This window comes from Myxocyprinus asiaticus, chromosome 32, assembly GCF_019703515.2.
Source record: "Myxocyprinus asiaticus isolate MX2 ecotype Aquarium Trade chromosome 32, UBuf_Myxa_2, whole genome shotgun sequence".
NCBI classification, from domain to species: domain Eukaryota; kingdom Metazoa; phylum Chordata; class Actinopteri; order Cypriniformes; family Catostomidae; genus Myxocyprinus; species Myxocyprinus asiaticus.
This window is the reverse complement of record NC_059375.1, coordinates 18,247,994-18,268,487: the sequence shown is the minus strand read 5'-3', so window position 1 is coordinate 18,268,487 and position 20,494 is coordinate 18,247,994. Positions and strand designations below refer to the sequence as shown.

Below are 20,494 nucleotides of genomic sequence, written 5' to 3'. Positions count from 1 at the left end.
AGTGTACAATTATTGAAGGGAGGGCAGGGGACAACCAGTAATCTGCTCAGCGTTCCGAACTGTCCTTTGTAGTCTTCTGATATCCGATTTCATAGCTGAACCAAACCAGACAGTTATTGAAGTGCAGAGGATAGACTCAGTGACTGCTGAATAGAACTGTACCAGCAGCACCTGTGGCAGGTTGAACTTCCTCAACTGGTGAAGGAAGTACAACCTCTGCTGGGCCTTTTTCACAATGGAGTCAATGTGGGTCTCCCATTTCAGGTCCTGTGAGATGGTAGAGTCTAGGAACCTGAATGACTCCACTTTTGCCACAGTGCTGTTCAGAATGGTGAGCGGGATCAGTGTTGGGGTGTTTCTCCTAAAGTCCACTATCATCTCCACTCTTTTTGAATGCACCAGACAGCCAACTGTTCAACCTCCCTTCTGTACGCAGACTCATCGTCATCTTGGATGAGGTCGATGACAGTAGTGTCTTCTGCAAATTTCAGGAGCTTGACAGAGGGGTCCTTGGCAGTGCAGTTGTTTGTGTACAGGGAGAAGAGTAGTGGGGAGAGCACACATCCCTGGGGGGCATCAGTGCTGATTGTAAAGGTGCTAGAAGTGAATTTCTCCAGACTCACTAACTGCTGCCTATCTGTCAGAAAGCTGGTGATCCATTGACAGATAGAGGTGGGAACAGAGAGTTGGTTTAACTTAGTCCGGAGAATAGCTGGAATGATGGTGTTGAAAGCCAACTGAAGTCCACAAAAAGGATTCTTGCATATGTCCCTAGTCTGTCCAGATGTTGCAGGATATGATGCAATCCCATGTTGACTGCAGCATCCACAGACCTGTTTGCTCTAAGCAAATTGAAGGGGATACAGAAATGGTCCAGTGATGTCCTTCTGGTGGGCCACCACCAGTCTCTTAAATGACTTCATGACCACAGACGTCAGAGCGACGGGTCTATAGTCATTAAGTCCTGTGATTTTGGGTTTCTTTGGGACAGGGATGATGATGGAGCGTTTAAAGCAGCAGGGAACTTCACACTGCTCCGGTGATCTGTTGAAGATCTGTGTGAAGATGGTGGCCAGCTGGTCCCTGTGCTTTCCTTGTCTTTTGTTTCCGGAAGACCCGGCACACGTCCTCTTCACAGATCTTAAGTGCAGTTTGAGTAGCAGGAGGGGGGAGAAGGGTAGTAGCAGGAGGTGCTGATGTTTGTTTGAAGTGGTCTGAAGAAGGTCAGAGTGGGTGTGGGGTGTGAGACTGGGCTTTTCAAATCTACATTAAAAACACATTCAGGTTGTCAGTAAGTTGTTGATTCCCTACAGTGTTAGGTGATGGTGTCTTGTAGTTAGTAATTTCTTTCAGGCCTCTCCACACTGATGCAGGGTCGTTAGCTGAAAACTTGTTTTTCAGCTTCTCAGAGTATCTTCTTTTAGCCACTCTAATCTCTTTTGTCAGTGTGTTTCTGGCCTGATTGTACACGATTTTATCCCCACTTCTGTAAGCATCCTCTTTGGCCTGACGAAGCTGCCTGAGTTTTGCTGTAAACCATGGTTTGTCATTGTTGAACGTTGAATAAGTCCTAGTAGGTATGCACATACAGTATCCTCACAGAAACTGATATATGATGTTACAGTATCTGTGAGCTCATCCGGATTAGTGTCTGCAGCTTCAAAAACACTCCAATTAGTGCAGTCAAAGCAGGCTTGTAGTTCCAGCTCTGTTTCAGTGGTCCATCTTTTTACAGTCTTTACTACAGGTTTAGCTGATTTAAGTTTCTGCCTGTAGGTCACGCAACTCATAGATGCAGTGCTGACCGCACAGAGAAATGCCAGTTTCAGAGTTTATTTTCTTAACCCGCTTCCTTATTATTTGAACTTTAATGATGCTTTAAAGATGTAATGCCTGTATGTTTCATTGTGAAACGGAATGCAGCACAATGATCGTTTCAATAATCGTTTATCTTGTTTTCATAATCATTGGAAGCCAAAATTATAATTAAAATAAAATTTGATTAATTGCCCAGCCCTATGTTGAAGTTACTTTTTAGCTGAGTACATTTAATCTCTCTCTCACTCTTTCTCTCTCTCATATATTATTTATATTTATATATATATATATATATATATATATATATATATATATATATATATATATATATATAATATATACACACACACACACAGTTGTGCTCAAAAGTTTGCATACCCTGGCTGAAATTGTGAAATTTTGGCATTGATTTTGAAAATATGACTGATCATGCAAAAAAACTGTCTTTTATTTAAGGATAGTGATCATATGAAGCCATTTATCATCACATAGTTGTTTGGCTTCTTTTTAAATCATAATGATAACAGAAATCACCCAAATGGCCCTGATCAAAGGTTTACATACCCTTGAATGTTTGGCATTGTTACAGACACACAAGGTGACACACACACAGGTTTCAATGGCAATTAAAGGTTAATTTCCCACACCTGTGGCTTTTTAAATTGCAATTAGTGTCTGTGTATAAATAGTCATTGAGTTTGATAGCTCTCATGTGGATGCACTGAGCAGGCTAGATACTGAGCCATGGGGAGCAGAAAAGAACTGTCAAAAAGACCTGTGTAACAAGGTAATGGAATTTTATAAAGATGGAAAAGGATATAAAAAGATATCCAAAGCCTTGAAAATGCCAGTCAGTACTGTTCAATCACTTATTAAGAAGTGGAAAATTCGGGGATCTCTTGATACCAAGCCAAGGTCAGGTAGACCAAGAAAGATTACAGCCACAGCTGCCAGAAGAATTGTTCGGGATACAAAGAAAAACCCACAGGTAACCTCAGGAGAAATACAGGCTGCTCTGGAAAAAGACGGTGTGGTTGTTTCAAGGAGCACAATATGACGATACTTGAACAAAAATGAGCTGCATGGTCGAGTTGCCAGAAAGAAGCCTTTACTGCGCCAATGCCACAAAAAAGCTTGGTTACAATATGCCCGACAACACCTTGACACGCCTCACAGCTTCTGGCACACTGTAATTTGGAGTGACGAGACCAAAATAGAGCTTTATTGTCACAACCATAAGCGCTATGTTTGGAGAGGGGTCAACAAGGCCTATAGTGAAAAGAGTACCATCCCCGCTGTGAAGCATGGTGGTGGCTTACTGATGTTTTGGGGGTGTGTGAGCTCTAAAGGCACGGGGAATCTTGTGAAAATTGATGGCAAGATGAATGCAGCATGTTATCAGAAAATACTGGCAGACAATTTGCATTCTTCTGCACGAAAGCTGCGCATGGGATGCTCTTGGATTTTCCAGCATGACAGTGACCCTAAGCACAAGGCCAAGTTGACCCTCCAGTGGTTACAACAGAAAAAGGTGAAGGTTCTGGAGTGGCCATCACAGTCTCCTGACCTTAATATCATCAAGCCACTCTGGGGAGATCTTAAACGTGCGGTTCATGTAAGACGACCAAAGACTTTGCATGACCTGGAGGCATTTTGCCAAGACGAATGGGCAGCTATACCACCTGCAAGAATTTGGGGCCTCATAGACAACTATTACAAAAGACTGCACGCTATCATTGATGCTAAAGGGGGCAATACACAGTATTAAGAACTATGGGTATGCAGACTTTTGAACAGGGGTCATTTCATTTTTTTCTTTGTTGCCATGTTTTGTTTTATGATTGTGCCATTCTGTTATAACCTACAGTTGAATATGAATCCCATAAGAAATAAAAGAAATGTGTTTTGCCTGCTCACTCATGTTTTCTTTAAAAATGGTACATATATTACCAATTCTCCAAGGGTATGTAAACTTTTGAGCACAACTGTGCGTGCATGCGTGTATATATACACTATATTGCCAAAAGTATTCGCTCATCTGCCTTTAGACGCATATGAACTTAAGTGACATCCCATTCTTAATCCATAGGGTTTCATATGACGTTGGCCCACCCTTTGCAGCTATAACAGCTTCAACTCTTCTGGGAAGGCTTTCCACAAGGTTTAGGAGTGTTTATGGGAATTTTTGACCATTCTTCCAGAAGCGCATTTGTGAGGTCAGACACTGATGTTGGACGAGAAGGCCTGGCTCGCAGTCTTCGCTCTAATTCATCCCAAAGGTGCTCTATCGGGTTGAGGTCAGGACTCTGTGCTGGCCAGTCAAGTTCTTCCACACCAAACTCGCTCATCCATGTCTTTATGGACCTTGCTTTGTGCACTGGTGCGCAGTCATGTTGGAACAGGAAGGGCCATCCCCAAACTGTTCCCACAAAGTTGGGAGCATGGAATTGTCCAAAATCTCTCGGTATGCTGAAGCATTCAGAGTTCCTTTCACTGGAACTAAGGGGCCAAGCCCAGCTCCTGAAAAACAACCCCACACCATAATCCCCCCCTGCACCAAACATCACAGTTGGCACAGTGCAGTCAGACAAGTACCGTTCTCCTGGCAACCGCCAAACCCAGACTCATCCATCAGATTGCCAGATGGAGAAGCGTGATTCGTCACTCCAGAGAACACGTCTCCACTGCTCTAGAGTCCAGTGGCGGCATGCTTTACACCACTGCATCCGATGCTTTGCATTGCACTTGGTGATGTATGGCTTGGATGCAGCTACTCGGTCATGGAAACCCATTCCATGAAGCTCTCTACTCACTGTTCTTGAGCTAATCTGAAGGCCACATGAACTTTGGAGGTCTGTAGCGATTGACTCTGCAGAAAGTTGGCGACCTCTGTGCACTATGCGCCTCAGCATCCGCTGACCCCGCTCTGTCATTTTACGTGGCCTACCACTTCGTGGCTGAGTTGTCAATTCCCAATTTTTATTTTTTATTTATTTTTTTTTTTTTTATATATCAGCCAGCTCTAATGTGTTCTGTGGAAGAAATTCATGTGAGTTTGAGACAAAATAAAGGTGATTTAAATAATGATTACTATCGTTTATGGGTGAACTATTCCTTTAAAGCTGAAGCGAGTAATTTATGCGCCACTAGCACCACCGAACATAATCGCACAAATAAACGTTCTTTTAACATCCTTCCGAATACCAACACATATCTCTGATCTATTGTGTGTACACACTCCTGTAAGATCTCTAAGGTTATCCATTTCAGAGACTGCTGACTGTTCCCAGGTCTACATTGAACCTGAGGGGCGACCATGCTTCTGCGGTAGCTGCCCTAAAGCTATGGAACAGCCTACCTTTTGTTTATCAGATCTCCCAAATCAAAGTTAAAGACTTATCTCTTTTCCCTGGCTTATAAATAACCTTACAGTTTTATTGTGATTTTTTTTATTTTATTATTATTCATATTTGTATTATTGTCATTCTCTTTGTGTTTTTTGTATATACAGTGGCACAAAAGTATTTGAACTAGGGCTGTCAGTCGATTACATCTCGATTGATGGCATATTTTTTTTGCAGTTAATCGCAATTAATCACAGATTTTGAAAATGCTGAAATTTGACACCATATATACTGCTATTCCTGTCAAAATGTGTTTATTTCCATCTTAGGAAGGAAAACAAAACAATATGTAACAATATAATGCTTTAATGACATTTTCCAAACAAAGCCTTTCACAATATAATTTCACCTATTCAAGTAGCGTTAAACATTTTCCAAAGTCTAACAGTGTGGTTGACTTATTGAAAGAATTAGTCCCCCCATATGTTGAGTATTCATTCATATTTTCATTAACTTCATATTCATATATTCATAATTGTACATTTAAAATATTAATCTCATGCAAAAGAAACTAAAGGAAGATCTGCACTCTGGAAATGTCTTAAAAAAATATTGGTTATTTATAGCAGTAGGGGAATAAAAAAAAAAAAACATTTCAGCCCACGGTCACCTTCAATGTGTTGACACATTTCTCAGTTCACATATATATGGATAACAAGTTGATCGAAACAGGTGTACGTAATTAAGATAATCACACAAAAACATTTACCCATTGACAATCCATTACCCAGAGACAATCAAAGTAATAAACAAAGTAATCAACTAAATTGTTTAAAAAAGTAATCTGACACATCGAGCATGCAATGCTGTTCATAAATCAGCAGTCACTTACTAAAAAGTAAAGGTACTAAAAAGTCTTTATAGAAAAGGTGTTTAGATCAAAGTCTTCATTTAAACCTAAAGGAGACATAGTTTGTAAATGATACATCCAAACTGCTGCTTTCTGCAGTAACTTTATATGTCTCCACCACGTCGAGACTTTATAACCTTTTCAATTTCAATGCGTTTTAATTGTACATTGTGATCATGATCAATAAAATGTCTCGCAACAGGTGAAGTGATGTCTTGCTGATTTATGTTAGCTGATTCTTGTTTTTAGTGCTTGGTGTCTTGCCCACATAAAAACGTGGACATGGGCACTTTAATATGTAATCACATTACTTGTAGAGCATGTTTAAGGATTTAATATTATATACTTTTTTAATACATGTGTTAATACAAGTAAATTCACTACATTTATCAACAGTGGAGAAAGAAGCACACTTTCTACAGGGAAAACATCCTTTTCTATAAGTTTTATTATATCATACCTCACCTGCTCTCACTAACATTTTAGCCAAGTTTGCAAGATCTTTTGAAAGTAAATAGTAGGTCTTTAAACATCTCTTTCAAAGAGGGATCAGAAGCTAAAATGTACCAGTATTTATTGATAATGGTTTTTAATTTTCGACTTTCGTCATTGTAAGTGAGGGCATAATTAACTGAGAAATATTTTTTTGTAACTTTGTATTATGTAATTGTTCTCTACTTGACATTTTTCATTTCTGAAATGCTGATTGAACCCATGTTAATGAGTACCCTCTAGAACAGAAACGATCGAATAAAGTTTTAGATTGTTCATCAAATTCCTCATCTGAATTGCAGATTTGTCTTAATCGATAAAGTTGGCTTAGGGATAAATCACATTACTTGTACAGCATGTTATACAGGATTTAATATGATACACTTTTTTTGTGTTGATGCAAGTAAATACACTACATTTTTCAACCGTGGAGAAAGTAGCATACTTTCTGCAGGGAAATCATCCTTTTCTATCAGTTTTATTATTGCATGCTACATCTGCTCTCACTAACATATTAGACAGGTTTGTGAGATCTTTTGAAAGTAAATAAGAGGTGGATCTTTAAACATCTCTTTCAAAGAGGGATCAGAAGCTAAAATGTACCAGTATTTATTGATAATGGTTTTTAGTTTTCGACTTTCGTCATTGTGAGGACACAATTAACTGAGAAATATTGTTTTTGTTACTTTCTTTGTATTATGTAATAATTGTTCTCTACTCTGCATTTTTACTTTCTGAAATGCAGATTGAACCCATGTTAATGAGTACCCTCTAGAACAGAAACGATCAAATATAGTTTTAGATTGTTCATCAAATTCCTCATCTGAATTGCAGATTTGTCTTAATCTATAAAGTTGGCTAAGGGGGTAGCCCTTTTTTGGGGGGGGGGGGGTAAAGGATGGCAACTATCAGCAGAAAGTAATGTATTTTTTATCGTTTGGTTTTTTGAAAAAGAGTGGTGGAGACATGATCATTCATTTTTGGATACAAGTACATTGAGAAAATGAATAGATGATAAATCTTTCTCTACTAAAAATGAAATAGAATTAAGCCTAGAATTTAGGAACTGAACAAATTCATTAAGTACCACTTAATTTCCTTGCCATATTAAGAAACAGTCATCGTTATACAGTATCTTGCCCGGTATTTAATGTTGCCCATACGGGTTATTGTTATAAATAAAATCAAGCTCGAATTTACCCATAAATTAGCATAGCTCGGGGCTAGAAGAGTGCCCATTGCCGAGCCACGAACCTGAAGATAGTAATCTTTTTCGAATAAAAAATAATTCCGAGTCAGTAATTTCTGTTAGGTTTAGAATAAATTGTATAGGTATAGTAGGAGTCTGTAGTGGTTGTTAGAAGATCTCAATAGATTCCAAACCTTCTCTATGTGGAATAGACGTGTATATAAAGACAACACGTCTAGTGTTACTAACCAGTCCTGATCTCCCTAACAAGAATAAGTTTGTAACTTATTTAGAAAATCAGTAGTATCTTTTAATAAGATGGTAATTCTTCACTAGAGGCTGTAAATTAAAATCTAGAAATTCAGATACCTTCTCAGTTAGTTGATACCTGACACTATAGGTTGATATGGAGGATCTGTACATGATTTATTTATTTTGGGCAGAGCATACAATATTGCAGGAACTGAGTGATGATTAGTTAAGAGATTTTAGTTATTTTTCTGTTATCCATTTCTTTTCAAACCCTTTATTCAATATTTTATCCAACTGAGATTTAAAATTAGAGGTGGGGTCAAACAATTTTTTGAAACCTATTTGGTCTTTCAGCATATCTTTAAATTTTTTCTAGGTATGTGACTTTATTTTGTATTACTGTTCCATTCCCCTTATCAGCTTTTTGAATGACAATGTATGTATCATTCATCAGATAATTTAAAGCCTCTTGTCGAGCTTTATTTAAATTTCTTATGCAAAATTGTCATTGTGCTTTTAACATTTTATCTATATCTCCTTCAACCAGATGACAAAAAGTATTGACAGAAGGATTAGAATCATAAAAAGTAAAAGTGCTCTTGGGTCTGAAATGTTGAATAGATTTACTCTTGACTGTCTCCACATTCAAATAAACTTTTTAATTTCACATTTCTCATGAACTTAATTCAATCTTTACCATAAATGGATCAGTTTTAGGTGATGTAATAAAGGACAAACCTTTACTCAAAACTTTGTGTTCAAGTGACAACTGTTTATCAGACAAGTTGAAAATAATGTTAGCGTATTCTATTTTAGTAGGATCAACCGGATTTACCTTCCACATCTTATGCCCCCTCGAGCCTCTTCTCGTTGGTCGCTTTTTCTTGTGCTTGTCCATTGTGATTTCCGGGGGGTTTCCAAAAAAGACCTCTTAGAGAGAGGAGATGCATTAGATGAAGTAGACATGTTTGATTCAGAGGACTTAGTGGGAGCTCCGTGTGGATAGCATTGTCTTTGTCTCACAGATTTATCCGACATCCACCTGTAGATTCTGTTATCCTTATAGTCCAATGTGTCTCGTTTGAACTTGCTGAGTTCAGCAAGTTCTTCTTGAAATTCTGTGAATTGATCCAGAATGTTTGCTTGAAGCTCATCTACTTTTATCTTTCTTGAGTATTTCTACAATTTCTTTTTTACACTCATCTATGGATGTTTGAACAGTTGTCAGTTCTTTAGTAGTGTAGTCAATAATAAGTAACATCAGATCAAGTGAGCAATGATTTAAAATCTCACACCACCGTTGAGAGAATTCTGCATCATCTTTGCCAATGGTAGGGGCTTTTTCAATCCAAAGGCCTCTTGGAATTCTGCCACATCGGTAATATTCACTCAGTCTTGGCATGTAGTTAATAGCAGATTTCTTTTTGATGAAATCTAATAAGTCTTTCTTTGAATGAATCTGAACTCTGGGCTAAAGGATCTTCATTGTCTTTAGGGATCAGAATTCAGATCTTATCCCCTGCGCTGAACGTAAAGGTTTTGGCTTTAGCATCGGTGAGTTTGCTGATAGTTTCAAAAGACATTCTGGTGGCTGCTGGTGTGAAATCCATTCATTTCAAAATGAGGTAATCAAAATGTGATATCTTCATAAAAGTCACAAGTAGTGGTCGACCGATATATCGCTGAGGCCGATAAATCGGCCGAACTGTTGTCTGGCTTTTTATGACTGTTTTGGAGCAATGGCTTCTTCCTTGCTGAGCAGCCTTTCAGGTTATGTCAATATAGGGCTAGTTTTACTGTGGGTATAGATACTTGTCTACCTGTTTCCACCAGCATCTTCACAAGGTCTTTGCTGTTGTTCTGGGATTGATTTTCACTTTTCGCACCAAACTACATACATCTCTAGGAGAATACGTCTCCTTCCTGAGTGGTATGATGGCTGCGTGGTCCCATGGTGTTTATACTTAAGTACTAATGTTTGTACAGATGAACGTGGTACCTTCAGGCGTTTGGAAATTGCTCCCAAGGATGAACCAGACTTGTGGAGTCAACAATTTATTTTCTAAGGTCTTGCTTGATTTCTTTTGATTTTCCCATGATGGCAATCAAAAAGGCACTGAGTTTGAAGCTAGGCCTTAAAATACATCCACAGGTACACCTCCAATTGACTCCAATTAGCTTACCAGAAGCTAATTGCCTAAAGGCTGGACATCATTTTCTGGAATTTTACAAGCTGCTTAGAAGCACAGTTAACTTGGTGTATGTAAACTTCTGACCCACTGGAATTGTGATATAGTCAATTAAAAGTGAAACAATCTATTTTCTAATATGAAGTCTGTGGAGTGGTTAAAACATTTGTTTTAATGACTTCAACCTAAGTGTATGTAAATTTCTGACTTCAACTGCAAATGTCTTATTCACTATGCACTGTATGTACAATTGGTTTGGTTCTGTATTTTTTGAGAAAATGCGATTGCTAACATGGACTTGCCATCTATGGTTGCTGGACTACTGTGTGTACTGTTATGTCCTCCTGCCTAATATATTAACAATTTCTTCATGTGCAAATAAATTACTACAATTTGGTGACTAAACAGAAATCAGAAGAAACTGCTATCTACCATTTTAAAACATAATTAAAAAAAACAAAAAAATTTTTTTCAAAGTTAAAATTTTGTGTGAATTTGATTAAATATAGTGCTAAATTTTTTGTCATTTTATGTTTATTTATTGCAGTTAATTGTGTTATATCGGCATTGTATCGGCCACCCTGCTCTCTGGATATCGACATCGGCCATTAAAAAACCCATATCGGTTGACCACTAGTCACAAGTATAGAAAAATTATAATATAATCAATTATAATCTTTTTTTTAAATTTTTTATTTAACAAATCCCATTAAACATTCACAGTGCTGTGGAAAAGAAGTGAACCCTTTGATTTAATAACTGGTCGATTTCCCCCTTTGGCAGCAATATTCTCAACCAAGCGTTTCCGGTAGCTGCGGATTAGACCTGCACAATGTTCAGAAGGAATTTTGAACCATTCTTCCCTACAGAACTGCTTCAGCTCAGCTATATTCTTAGGATGTCTGGTGTGAATGGCTCTTTTGAGGTAATTTCACAGCAACTCTATTGGGTTATGGTCTGGGCTCTGACTGGGCCACTCAGAAAGGCGGATTTTTTTTAAAGCCATTCTGTAGTGGATTTACTTTGATTTTTAGGGTCATTGTCCTGCTGCATACTGAGTTTCAGATGACATTATCCTGTAGGATATCTTGATATCCTCAATTTTTCCCTCTGGTGAGCAGTCCAGGCCCCGAAGCAGCAAAACAGCCCCAAATCATGGTGCTCCCTCTGCCGTACTTCACTGTAGAGATGATGTTTTCATATTGGTATGCTGTACCCTTTTTATGTCATACGTAGTGCTGCGTGTTCTTCCCAAACAATTCAACCTTATTTCCATCAGTCCACAAAACATTTTCCCAGCAGCATTGTGGAGTGTCAAGGTGGTCTTTGAAAAACTTCAGGCAATGTTTTAGTTAGAAAGCAGTGGCTTCTTTTGGGGTGTCCTGCCATGGACACAATGCGTGTTTAATGTTTTCCATATAGTAGACTCATGAACAGAGATTTTAACCAGTTCCAATGATTCTTCAAGTCTTTAACTGTCACTCGGTTATTTTTTTTTTTTATCTCCATTGAGCATTCTGCGGTGTGCCCTTTGAGTCATCTTGACTGAATGGACATTTCTAGGGAGAGTAGCCACCGTACTAAATCATCTCCATTTATAGACAACTTGTCTAACTGTGGACAAATGAATGTCTAAGCTCTTCAAGATTACTTATTTTTATTTTATTTTATTTTTTTATTTTTTTTATACCCTTTCCAGTTTTATGCAGAGGAACAATTCTTGATCGTAGGTCTTCTGAGATTTTTTTTTTTTTTTTTTTTTTGGCGAAGCATGGTCCACGTCAGCAGATGCTTCTTGTAAATAGCAAACTCAAAATGTTAGTGCTTTTTATAAGTCAGAGTAGCTCTAACCCACACCTCCAATCTATTTTCATTAATTGGATGCCAGATTTGCCAACTTCTGACTCCAGTGTTGTTGATGTCATTAGCCTTGGGGTTCACATACTTCCAACCTACACTGTGAATGTTTGAATGATGTATTCAACATGTACAAGAACAATACAATCATTTGTGTGTTGTTAATTAAAACAGATTGTGTTTAGGGGGCCTGGGTAGCTCAGCGAGTAAATACACTGACTACCACCCCTGGAGTTGTGAGTTCGAATCCAGGGCATGCTGAGTGACTCCAGCCAGGTCTCCCAAGCAACCAAATTGGCCCGGTTACTATAGTGAGTCACATGAGGTAACCTCCTCATGGTCGCTACAGTGTGGTTCTCGTTCTCGTTGGGGCGCGTGGTGAGTTGTGCTCAACGAGCCACGTGATAAAATGCACGGATTGACGGTCCGGTGTCTTCCGCCACCCGGATTGAGGCGAGCCACTACACTACCACGTGGACTTAGAGTGCATTGGGAATTGGGCATTCCAAATTGGGGAGAAAAGGGGAGAAAAAAAAAAGATTGTGTTTGTTCATTATTGTAACTTAAATGAAGTTCAAACCAGATTTTAAGACACATTTATACATAAATGCAGGTAATTCCAAAGGGTTCACATACTTTTCTTGCCACTGTATGTTGTACAGCAAATCGTTCAACTTATTTTTAATTGTGCTTTATAAATAAATTGACATTGACAAATAAAAGTTGAGCTCTGTCAACAGCATCTGTGACATGTTATCAATTACTGCATAAAAGAATTTTGAACCATCCCTTAGTTTGTAAAAACAAAAATTTTGTTTACAGTATGCATGTACAGGAGTAAAGTCTATGGGGAAGACATTGAAATAGAATAAATGGTAAAATGCACAAAGTTGTGTCCAATATTTTAACTCCTGTCATGACCACGTAAAGCAATTCAGCAACTTTTGCATGATATGCACAAATAGACCAGAAGACATCATCTCAATTAACAGACATTTTTATACGGAAGAATTAAAGTGCTATAACTGAAATGCTAGCTTCATGCATCTGCTCCTAAGCCATTCAGAATGTTAGTAAGAACATTACCAGTACTGTAGACATTATTATTATTATTTTTTTTTTTTATTAATTGAGGGATGATTCGAAATTGTCTGTGGTAATCAATAACATGCCACAGATGCTGTGATTCTGTTTTAAATGTCTGAGATATTCCACTGACATGCAGCTAATGCAGTCTGTCTCGTACATTCTATGCACTTCAGCAAGTCCTCTCCACATGCTAGCAACACATGCCTCCGCCTCAGCATCCCTGCCAACCAAACGGGTGAACGGAGACCAAGCAGGGCAGCCTGACACCAAAAGGATCAAGACTGAAGATGGAGCTGTCACAGCAGAGAGGGACAAGCAGACCACCACTGATTAGGGCAGCCATTTCATGACCTTTGACCTCAACCCTTTTCTTTTTTTTTTCTCCCCGCCTGCTATACCAACACATCAACTGCTAATGAACCCAAGGTGCCAAATAGTGAGGTGAGATGAAACGTCAGTGGATTTTGGACTGGCATTATCATTAGAATCGTGGTAACTGTGTGTGAGAGAGAGAGAAGTGATTACATTGTGGAGGAGACGAGAAAGAAGAGAGACTGTAATGAATGACAGTTGAAGGTCTGAAGGAATGAGGGACAGTGGGCCTTTTACATAAATAGATGAATAGTTGCAGATATATGCACACATATATTAATAAAGCCTACTTGAAGTTATGAAATGATATGTATTTTAGATCCTACCTAGGAGAGAAGGTCTCCATCACTAGCACCACTGGGCTGAACGTGGATGGAGAAGAGAGCATGGTGTATGGGCAAATAGACAACCCCTTTGTGTTACCTGAACAAACAACTGGCCAATGACATATAAAAATATATGTAGCGTGCACACGCTTGTGTATCAAATGTGTAGTCACCATTCCCTTGTTTTCTTAGTCAGAGGTCTTGAACATATGCATTAAACTGAAAAAGACAATTCAGACAGGTCAGATGTGAACTTGCCAAACAACATTTAAGACTGATTCACTCTTAAAATGTGAACCTGCAAACCATTTCAGCTTAATATTCACCAAAGGAAAAATTATCATTTTTCTCTTCAGCAAAGGGAAATAGGAGTTTTTTTTTCCTGTATCATGGCAGCTAGCTACCATGTTCACCTATGTAATGCAGTCTTTAGTAGATGTGCAGTATTTTGTCATACATGTGTATCTTAGGATCTTCTTTGTGTGTTTTCTGAGGCACAAATACTCAACAAAACAGGCAGTGATGAAGTGAGGACATTTGGCAATTTATATATATATATAAGACATGGACTTGTAGTCAAGGAAATGAATGTAGTTTCTTCCTTTTTTCAAAAAAAAGAAAAACAAAAACACTATTAATTGAGGGTTTGAGTTACTTGCTTTTACATCAAATCAAAATGATGTTTACTCTCCTCTTTTTTTCATATTTTAATCAATAGCCTATGAGAAAAGAAATATATTTCCATTTGAACTTTGTTCAAATATATCAGCTTGCATGAACGTGTTGAGAAAAATGTGCTGTTATCTGATTAGTTTCCTGAAAAGGGAATTGCAGAAAATGAAAGAGGAAAAAAAAAAAAAAAAATATATAGCATAAGAAACTTTTATACATTTGGAATCATTACTGCACTTACCTTTGATTCTGAAATTTCCTTTTCCTCCCTGTTGTTTTTCCTTTATATTCAAGATGTCGTTGGCTGTGTTTGTTATCTTTGTGTTAAAGTTGTCTCTTTGCCTGTTAATATTATTTTATTCTGTTCAGACAACTGAAAGAGTCTACACAGATAGTACATGTTCCACAAGGAAAACTAAGTGGTAGATGTTGTTCAGCTTCAGTGGGTATGTGCTTTTTTTTTTTTTTTTTTTTTTTTTTTTTTTTTTTTTATACATTAAATTAAAACTCCATAATTTCTGTTCTGTGACTGATTATTCTGAATCATGAGGTCCTCATAATTGGAGTGTATCAAAGCTGCCATGAGAAAATCACCAAATCATCATGGCACTGTGTGCCTGGGAATATACACTCACTGCACTTTATTAGGAACGCTATACTAATATTGGGTAGAGCCTTTCTTTGCTCTCAAAAAAAACCTCAGTTTTTTGCGGCATGGATTCCACAAGATGTTGGAAACATTCCTTTGAGATTGTGGTCTAAGTTGACATGTTGCATCATGCAATTTCTGAAGATTTGTCAGCTGCACATTCATGCTGTGAATCTCCCGTTCTACCACATCCCAAGGTGTTCTATTGGATTCAGATCCAGTGATTGGGAAGGCCACTGAAGAACAGTCATTGTCATGTTCATGAAACCATTTTTAGGTCACTTGCTTTGTGACATAGTACATTATCATGCTGGATGTGACCATTATAAGATGGGTAAATTGTGGCCATGAAGGGATGCACATAGTCAGCAACAATACTCAAGGCTGTGACATTCAAGCGACGATGATATTAATGGGCCCAGTGTGTGCCAAGAAAATATTCCCCGCACCATTACACCACCACTAGCCTGGACTGTTAACACAAGGCAGGTTGAGTCCATGGATTCATTCTGTTGGCACCAAATTTTTATCCTACCGTCTGTGTGCCTAAGCAGAAATCGTGATTCATCAGACCAGGCTAAGTTTTTCCAGTCTTCAACTGTCCAGTTTTGGTGAGCTTATGCCCACTGTACCCTCAGCTTTCTGTTCTTGGATGACAGAAGTTGAACCCAACTGTTGTAGCCCATCCGCCTCAAGGTTCAACGTGCATTCTGAGATGCTATTCTGCTCTACAATTGTGCAGAATGGTTATCTGAGTTACCATATCCTTTCTGTCAGCTCGAACCCATTTGGCCATTCTCCGTTGACCTCTCATCAAAAAGGTGTGTCCGTCTGCAGAACTGCCGCTCACTGGATGTTTTTTTTTTTTTTTTTTTGGCACCATTCTGAGTAAACTTTAGAGACTGTTCTGCATGAAAATCCCAGGAGATCAGCAGTTACAGAAATAATCAAACCTGTGTCTGTCACCATCAATCATTCCACGGTTGAAATCACTGAGATCAAATTTTTTTCCCCAATCTGATGGTTGATGTGAAAATTAACTGAAGCTCCTGACCCATATCTGCACGATTTTATGCATTGCACTGCTGCACCACAATTGGCTGATTAGATAATCGCATAAATAAGTAGGTGTACAGGTGTTCCTCAAAGTGCTCTGTGAGTGTATAAAACATTTATAAAACATAATTTACATTGTCAACACAAGTCAGTGGAGGACAGCAAAAAAAGACTGTTAAATGGCACACCAACATCCAAGCCAACTGTCAATCAATCATAAAGGTAGGTTTGGAGAAATTGAGAATACAGAAAAGTAAATAAAGAACCAGCTCTGAAGTTTCAGATTGGAATAGACGCTCCCCAACTATGTCTGATTATGTCACCGCTAAAAACGTAGGGACAATACATTATCAATAGTAATGAGTTAAAGGGCAAAGTCTAAGACAATAGTCAATTCACTATTGTAAACACTCCTTTGTTGACACTGCTCGGAAAGTTTAAGAACACCCTAATGGGAGTGTTTGCTACAACCCATGGCTCTACTACTAAGAACTTATTCTAGATATATTATATTTTCTTTTAAGTTTGCACAAAATTGCCAATCATTGGATCAGATTTGTAAACTAAGGACATTGTCACTCATTTAACTGATAAACTATTATTTTTGTGTTGACTTCTAAGAAACCAACTGCATTAGTTTCTAGAGTTTAAACAGAAGGGTGTGACATGAAATGACGTTGGAACAGCAGTAATTGTTGCTCAAAATAACTTCCTCAAAGGTGATATATTTGCCATTTCACACACTTGCATTTTTATTTACATGAGAATAAAAGTTGTTTTGGAGGTTCTGATCAATTAGCCATATAGTTTGATGTGGTTTTATAGTGGTGTGCTCTTAATGTATTTTTTATTTTATATATAAATAAGAAAATTTAAATAAGGATAATAAATTAAAGATTCGATTGAGGCAAAACAGTCCCTTGGGTAAAAAGGAGAAAAAGTTATCCTCTCAAACAGCAGCGTGTTTGAGTGTCATGTTCTATTCTTTTTTTATTCATTGTTGGCATTGTGCTAAATCATTGGAGGTGTTAGAACTAGATACCGAGATCTCTTACTGACAAATGAGGTGTTGATGGGAACTTGACCTGGTGGGCCATCAAGGCCATCCTGTTTTGCTGGTTGCACAGGTTGTCTGATTTCTTGATGGCATTAATGAATTGGTAATATGAGTGTTAATTCTTCATGTATTTCGCATGCTTGCAAGAAACTTAAAATCAAAGATTGCTGAAGATAATACTGCTATTGTATGAGCTCACATGAGATCTGAAAATAGCTGCATTTGTTCATTATGGAGATTTAAAAAAAAAATATTTCAGGAACACAATTTCTTAATTGCTAATTTGTATATAATGGCTAGTACTGGCTTTAGTTTTATAGTATTGAGGGGCAATAAATTGATTTCACAGGAATATTTCCAGAGGAATGTAAACTTTATTTATGCAACAACAGACCTTCAACATAAGATTTTCATGACATGTTTCCAATGGTTATGTTACTCTCCCTTATTGTTTGTTCACTAATGAAAGACTCAAGTATTAGTGGTTCAGATATCTGTAATGCACAGCAACAGTGTGTCTTGGCTGGCAGGTTTACCTAGATCCAATTAAAATCTGGACATAAAATGTAAAAGTTATGCTGTAACTTCTAACAATTTTCATTAGGGTTTTGTTGTAATATTTAAAACAAGGCTCTGTTTAGTAAACATGCCATGTCATAGTGGTAACGTTAAGGTCACCAATCCTGTCCCATGTTATTAGAGACCTACAAAATGGAAAAAAGGGTATGACACTTCCAGGTTAACTGGTTTCTTGAAATGTTGCAAACAAGCTCAGGTATTGTCTCCTGAAGAGTAAAAAGACTGATCCCAATAAAAGTCTGCAGAGGATTATTAGCAATGCTTGTGTTCACAGACAGTTTACATAGCAGTTCAAGTGCAGCTGCATATGACTGGTAAATAATAGTTCTGCCAACTGGCAAAGAATAGAAAACAGAAACAAAGGTGATTTTACATACTAATTAAAAGCCATAAGAAAATGGAAGATGTAAAATAATGCATATGATAGCTCCATTAGTTTCAAGCACTGGTTGTGGGTTCTTCAATACTGTGTTTTGGAAATATACATTTTTCTTTATAGTTATGCTACTACATTTTAAAATGTCTTTTGGAACATTCAATGACCACATCTTGAACAATGAAGAACCTACTTTAAATTTTACAGATCTGTACAACATGTGAAAATGTGATGCAAAATTACATCACATATCTATCAAATGAGATTTAGGCATACTTGTGTAATAAAAGCTAATACAGTAGAAAACAAAACGACTACAAGAAGATACAATAATACCAAAACAAATTAACTATCATTTTCTAAAAACTCTTTATAAAAATATTCATAAAATCTGAAATGCTTAAAGTTATATTTCAGTAATTATAAGTTAAAAGTACAAAAACATTAACCACATGTGCAAAGTACCCTTAGAAATGTATTATATATTAAAAAACCTTTCCCTGATTAATGACTTCATTTAGCCAGTCCAGAAATGTAGGTTTGGTTTAAAACATTCCAGTCTAACTGGCTCTTCTCATCTTACATAGACTCTTGACAACAGAGAATCAAAATGTACCTATAAAAAAAAAAGACAAAAAAAGAATAAGCTTTGAGTCATAAAGACAGCATCAGGTTTCAAATACACAAAACAGAAAAACACCGTGTACAATGTGCCCGGGACCTCTCTGCTCTCCATGACTACAGTATTTTATATACATGATGCAACAAATATAAAAATGTGTTGATGTAGAACATACATACATACATGCGTTAAACTTAGCAGAAATGACCCTGAATCAAATGGGCTGTAGCAGGACTCTTATTCTACAGTTAGGCTACATTATATACTGTATGTATACAAAAGTTATTCTAGACTCCAGAGTTATTCTACCGGTCACAAAAAATAAAATAAAAAAACAACACAATTTGTAACACAAATAGATTAGTCAATACAATTTATAAATTTTTTGATTGAGGCTATATAATAACCAGTTACACATGAATGACTCTCTGACAACCTACCAGCTTTTCTCGTCAAAGAAATCTTTCTGCTTTTCCATTCGCGTTGCTCTGAAGTAACATCTCAGAGTTATTCAGAATCTCAAGCTCCACTATCTTCTCTTTTGGTGGCTGATCAGAGCTTCGGTCGTAAGCTTCATTGACACATCCAGCCGTTCCCGAATTGTCCCAAATTATCCGCGATGGCGCACGAGTTGTCACTTCGCCGTTCACTGATTTCTTGCCGTAACCAATGCTCTTCTCTTTGACTTCCAGAGTCTTCATCCCGCTTTTGGACAGTCGCCTGGAGAGCTTCCGCGCCCAGTGTGCAAAGTTATCTAGAGTGCTTTTCTCGAGATCCTCGGAGGAAACTTTAATATTCACCGTGTACCACATGATCCACCAGAAGAGACTGAGAAAAACCACTAATGAGCCAGTATAGATTAGGAAGTCTCCGTAAAATGTACCATCTAAACGCAGATTGGCAAAAATACCGACTAAAAGTAAGGCGAACCCGATTATATCAAATGCAATCCCAAGGACAAATAAACCAGCACAATCCCCAATACACTTTGGGGCCATGGTAAACCTGAGTCCGCATGAAACGGCTAGAAAATTTGAACTTTTTCTTCACGACTGGCATTTACACCTATGAAATACACCTTTTCGTAGCACCGCCCTGTCTGTGACGTAATCCAGCACAAACAGTCAGTGCGCATGCGCTTTCTGCCACGCGCATTTGTTTTGAACAGAAACCAGTCAAACACTACCTAAACGGACAAAACTTCCACGTTTATTTGTGAGTTCGTGTTGGTTTGAAACACCACGTTCAAAATATTATATATATAAAAAAAAAAAAAGCTAATAAAACTACCAAACATTCAGGTAATGGCCAACAATATAAGGTAAGATTTGACCATTGTGTTTATTGTACAAGGCAATTTTCCAAAAATGTCAGGTTAGAGGAAGTTGTCACAAACAAAACAACAGTTTGATATTTTTGTACGTTACCTTTTAAAGTTTAGCTGTTTCATGAATGGTTTTGTGTTTCATATTTGTTTTAGTATATAAGTTTGGCTGAAAAGCCTATAGGCTGTTTAATAGCTAGCAAATTCCATTGTGACAACTTACCCCATTTAGTGTGACTTACCAACTGTAGGTCTATTTCCAGTAGCGGTATTAACATTTTGTGGTATGGCGTCTTGCGTTTTGATGCCTCTGGCACATGC

The 20,494-nt window shown here is 37.6% G+C and overlaps 1 protein-coding gene and 1 long non-coding RNA gene across 6 annotated transcripts in view; one reads left to right on the top strand and one right to left on the bottom strand.

Annotated features, from left to right (window-relative positions):
• LOC127423283 (forkhead box protein K2-like) overlaps positions 1-20,494 on the top strand; it is a 101,332-nt gene that overhangs the window by 16,939 nt on the left and 63,899 nt on the right. Inside the window, exons 9-10 of one of the 5 annotated variants that reach the window (XR_007894294.1) lie at positions 13,314-13,581; positions 13,832-15,000. The exons of 2 other annotated variants lie outside the window; for them this stretch is intronic. Coding sequence is in view for 2 of the 3 variants with exons in the window: in XM_051667457.1 (XP_051523417.1) it covers positions 13,314-13,474 (161 nt within the window). In the remaining variant the exon portion in view is untranslated. Of the gene's footprint in view, positions 1-3,907; positions 6,274-13,313; positions 15,001-20,494 lie in introns of those variants that run through there. 2 more of the 5 variants (XM_051667457.1, XM_051667458.1) reach the window with 2 other exon arrangements.
• LOC127423303 (uncharacterized) lies at positions 15,491-19,920 on the bottom strand. Its single transcript, XR_007894298.1, has 2 exons — positions 19,290-19,920; positions 15,491-18,843 (listed from the first exon to the last, which is right to left on the bottom strand). It is a non-coding gene; the product is annotated as an uncharacterized LOC127423303 (long non-coding RNA).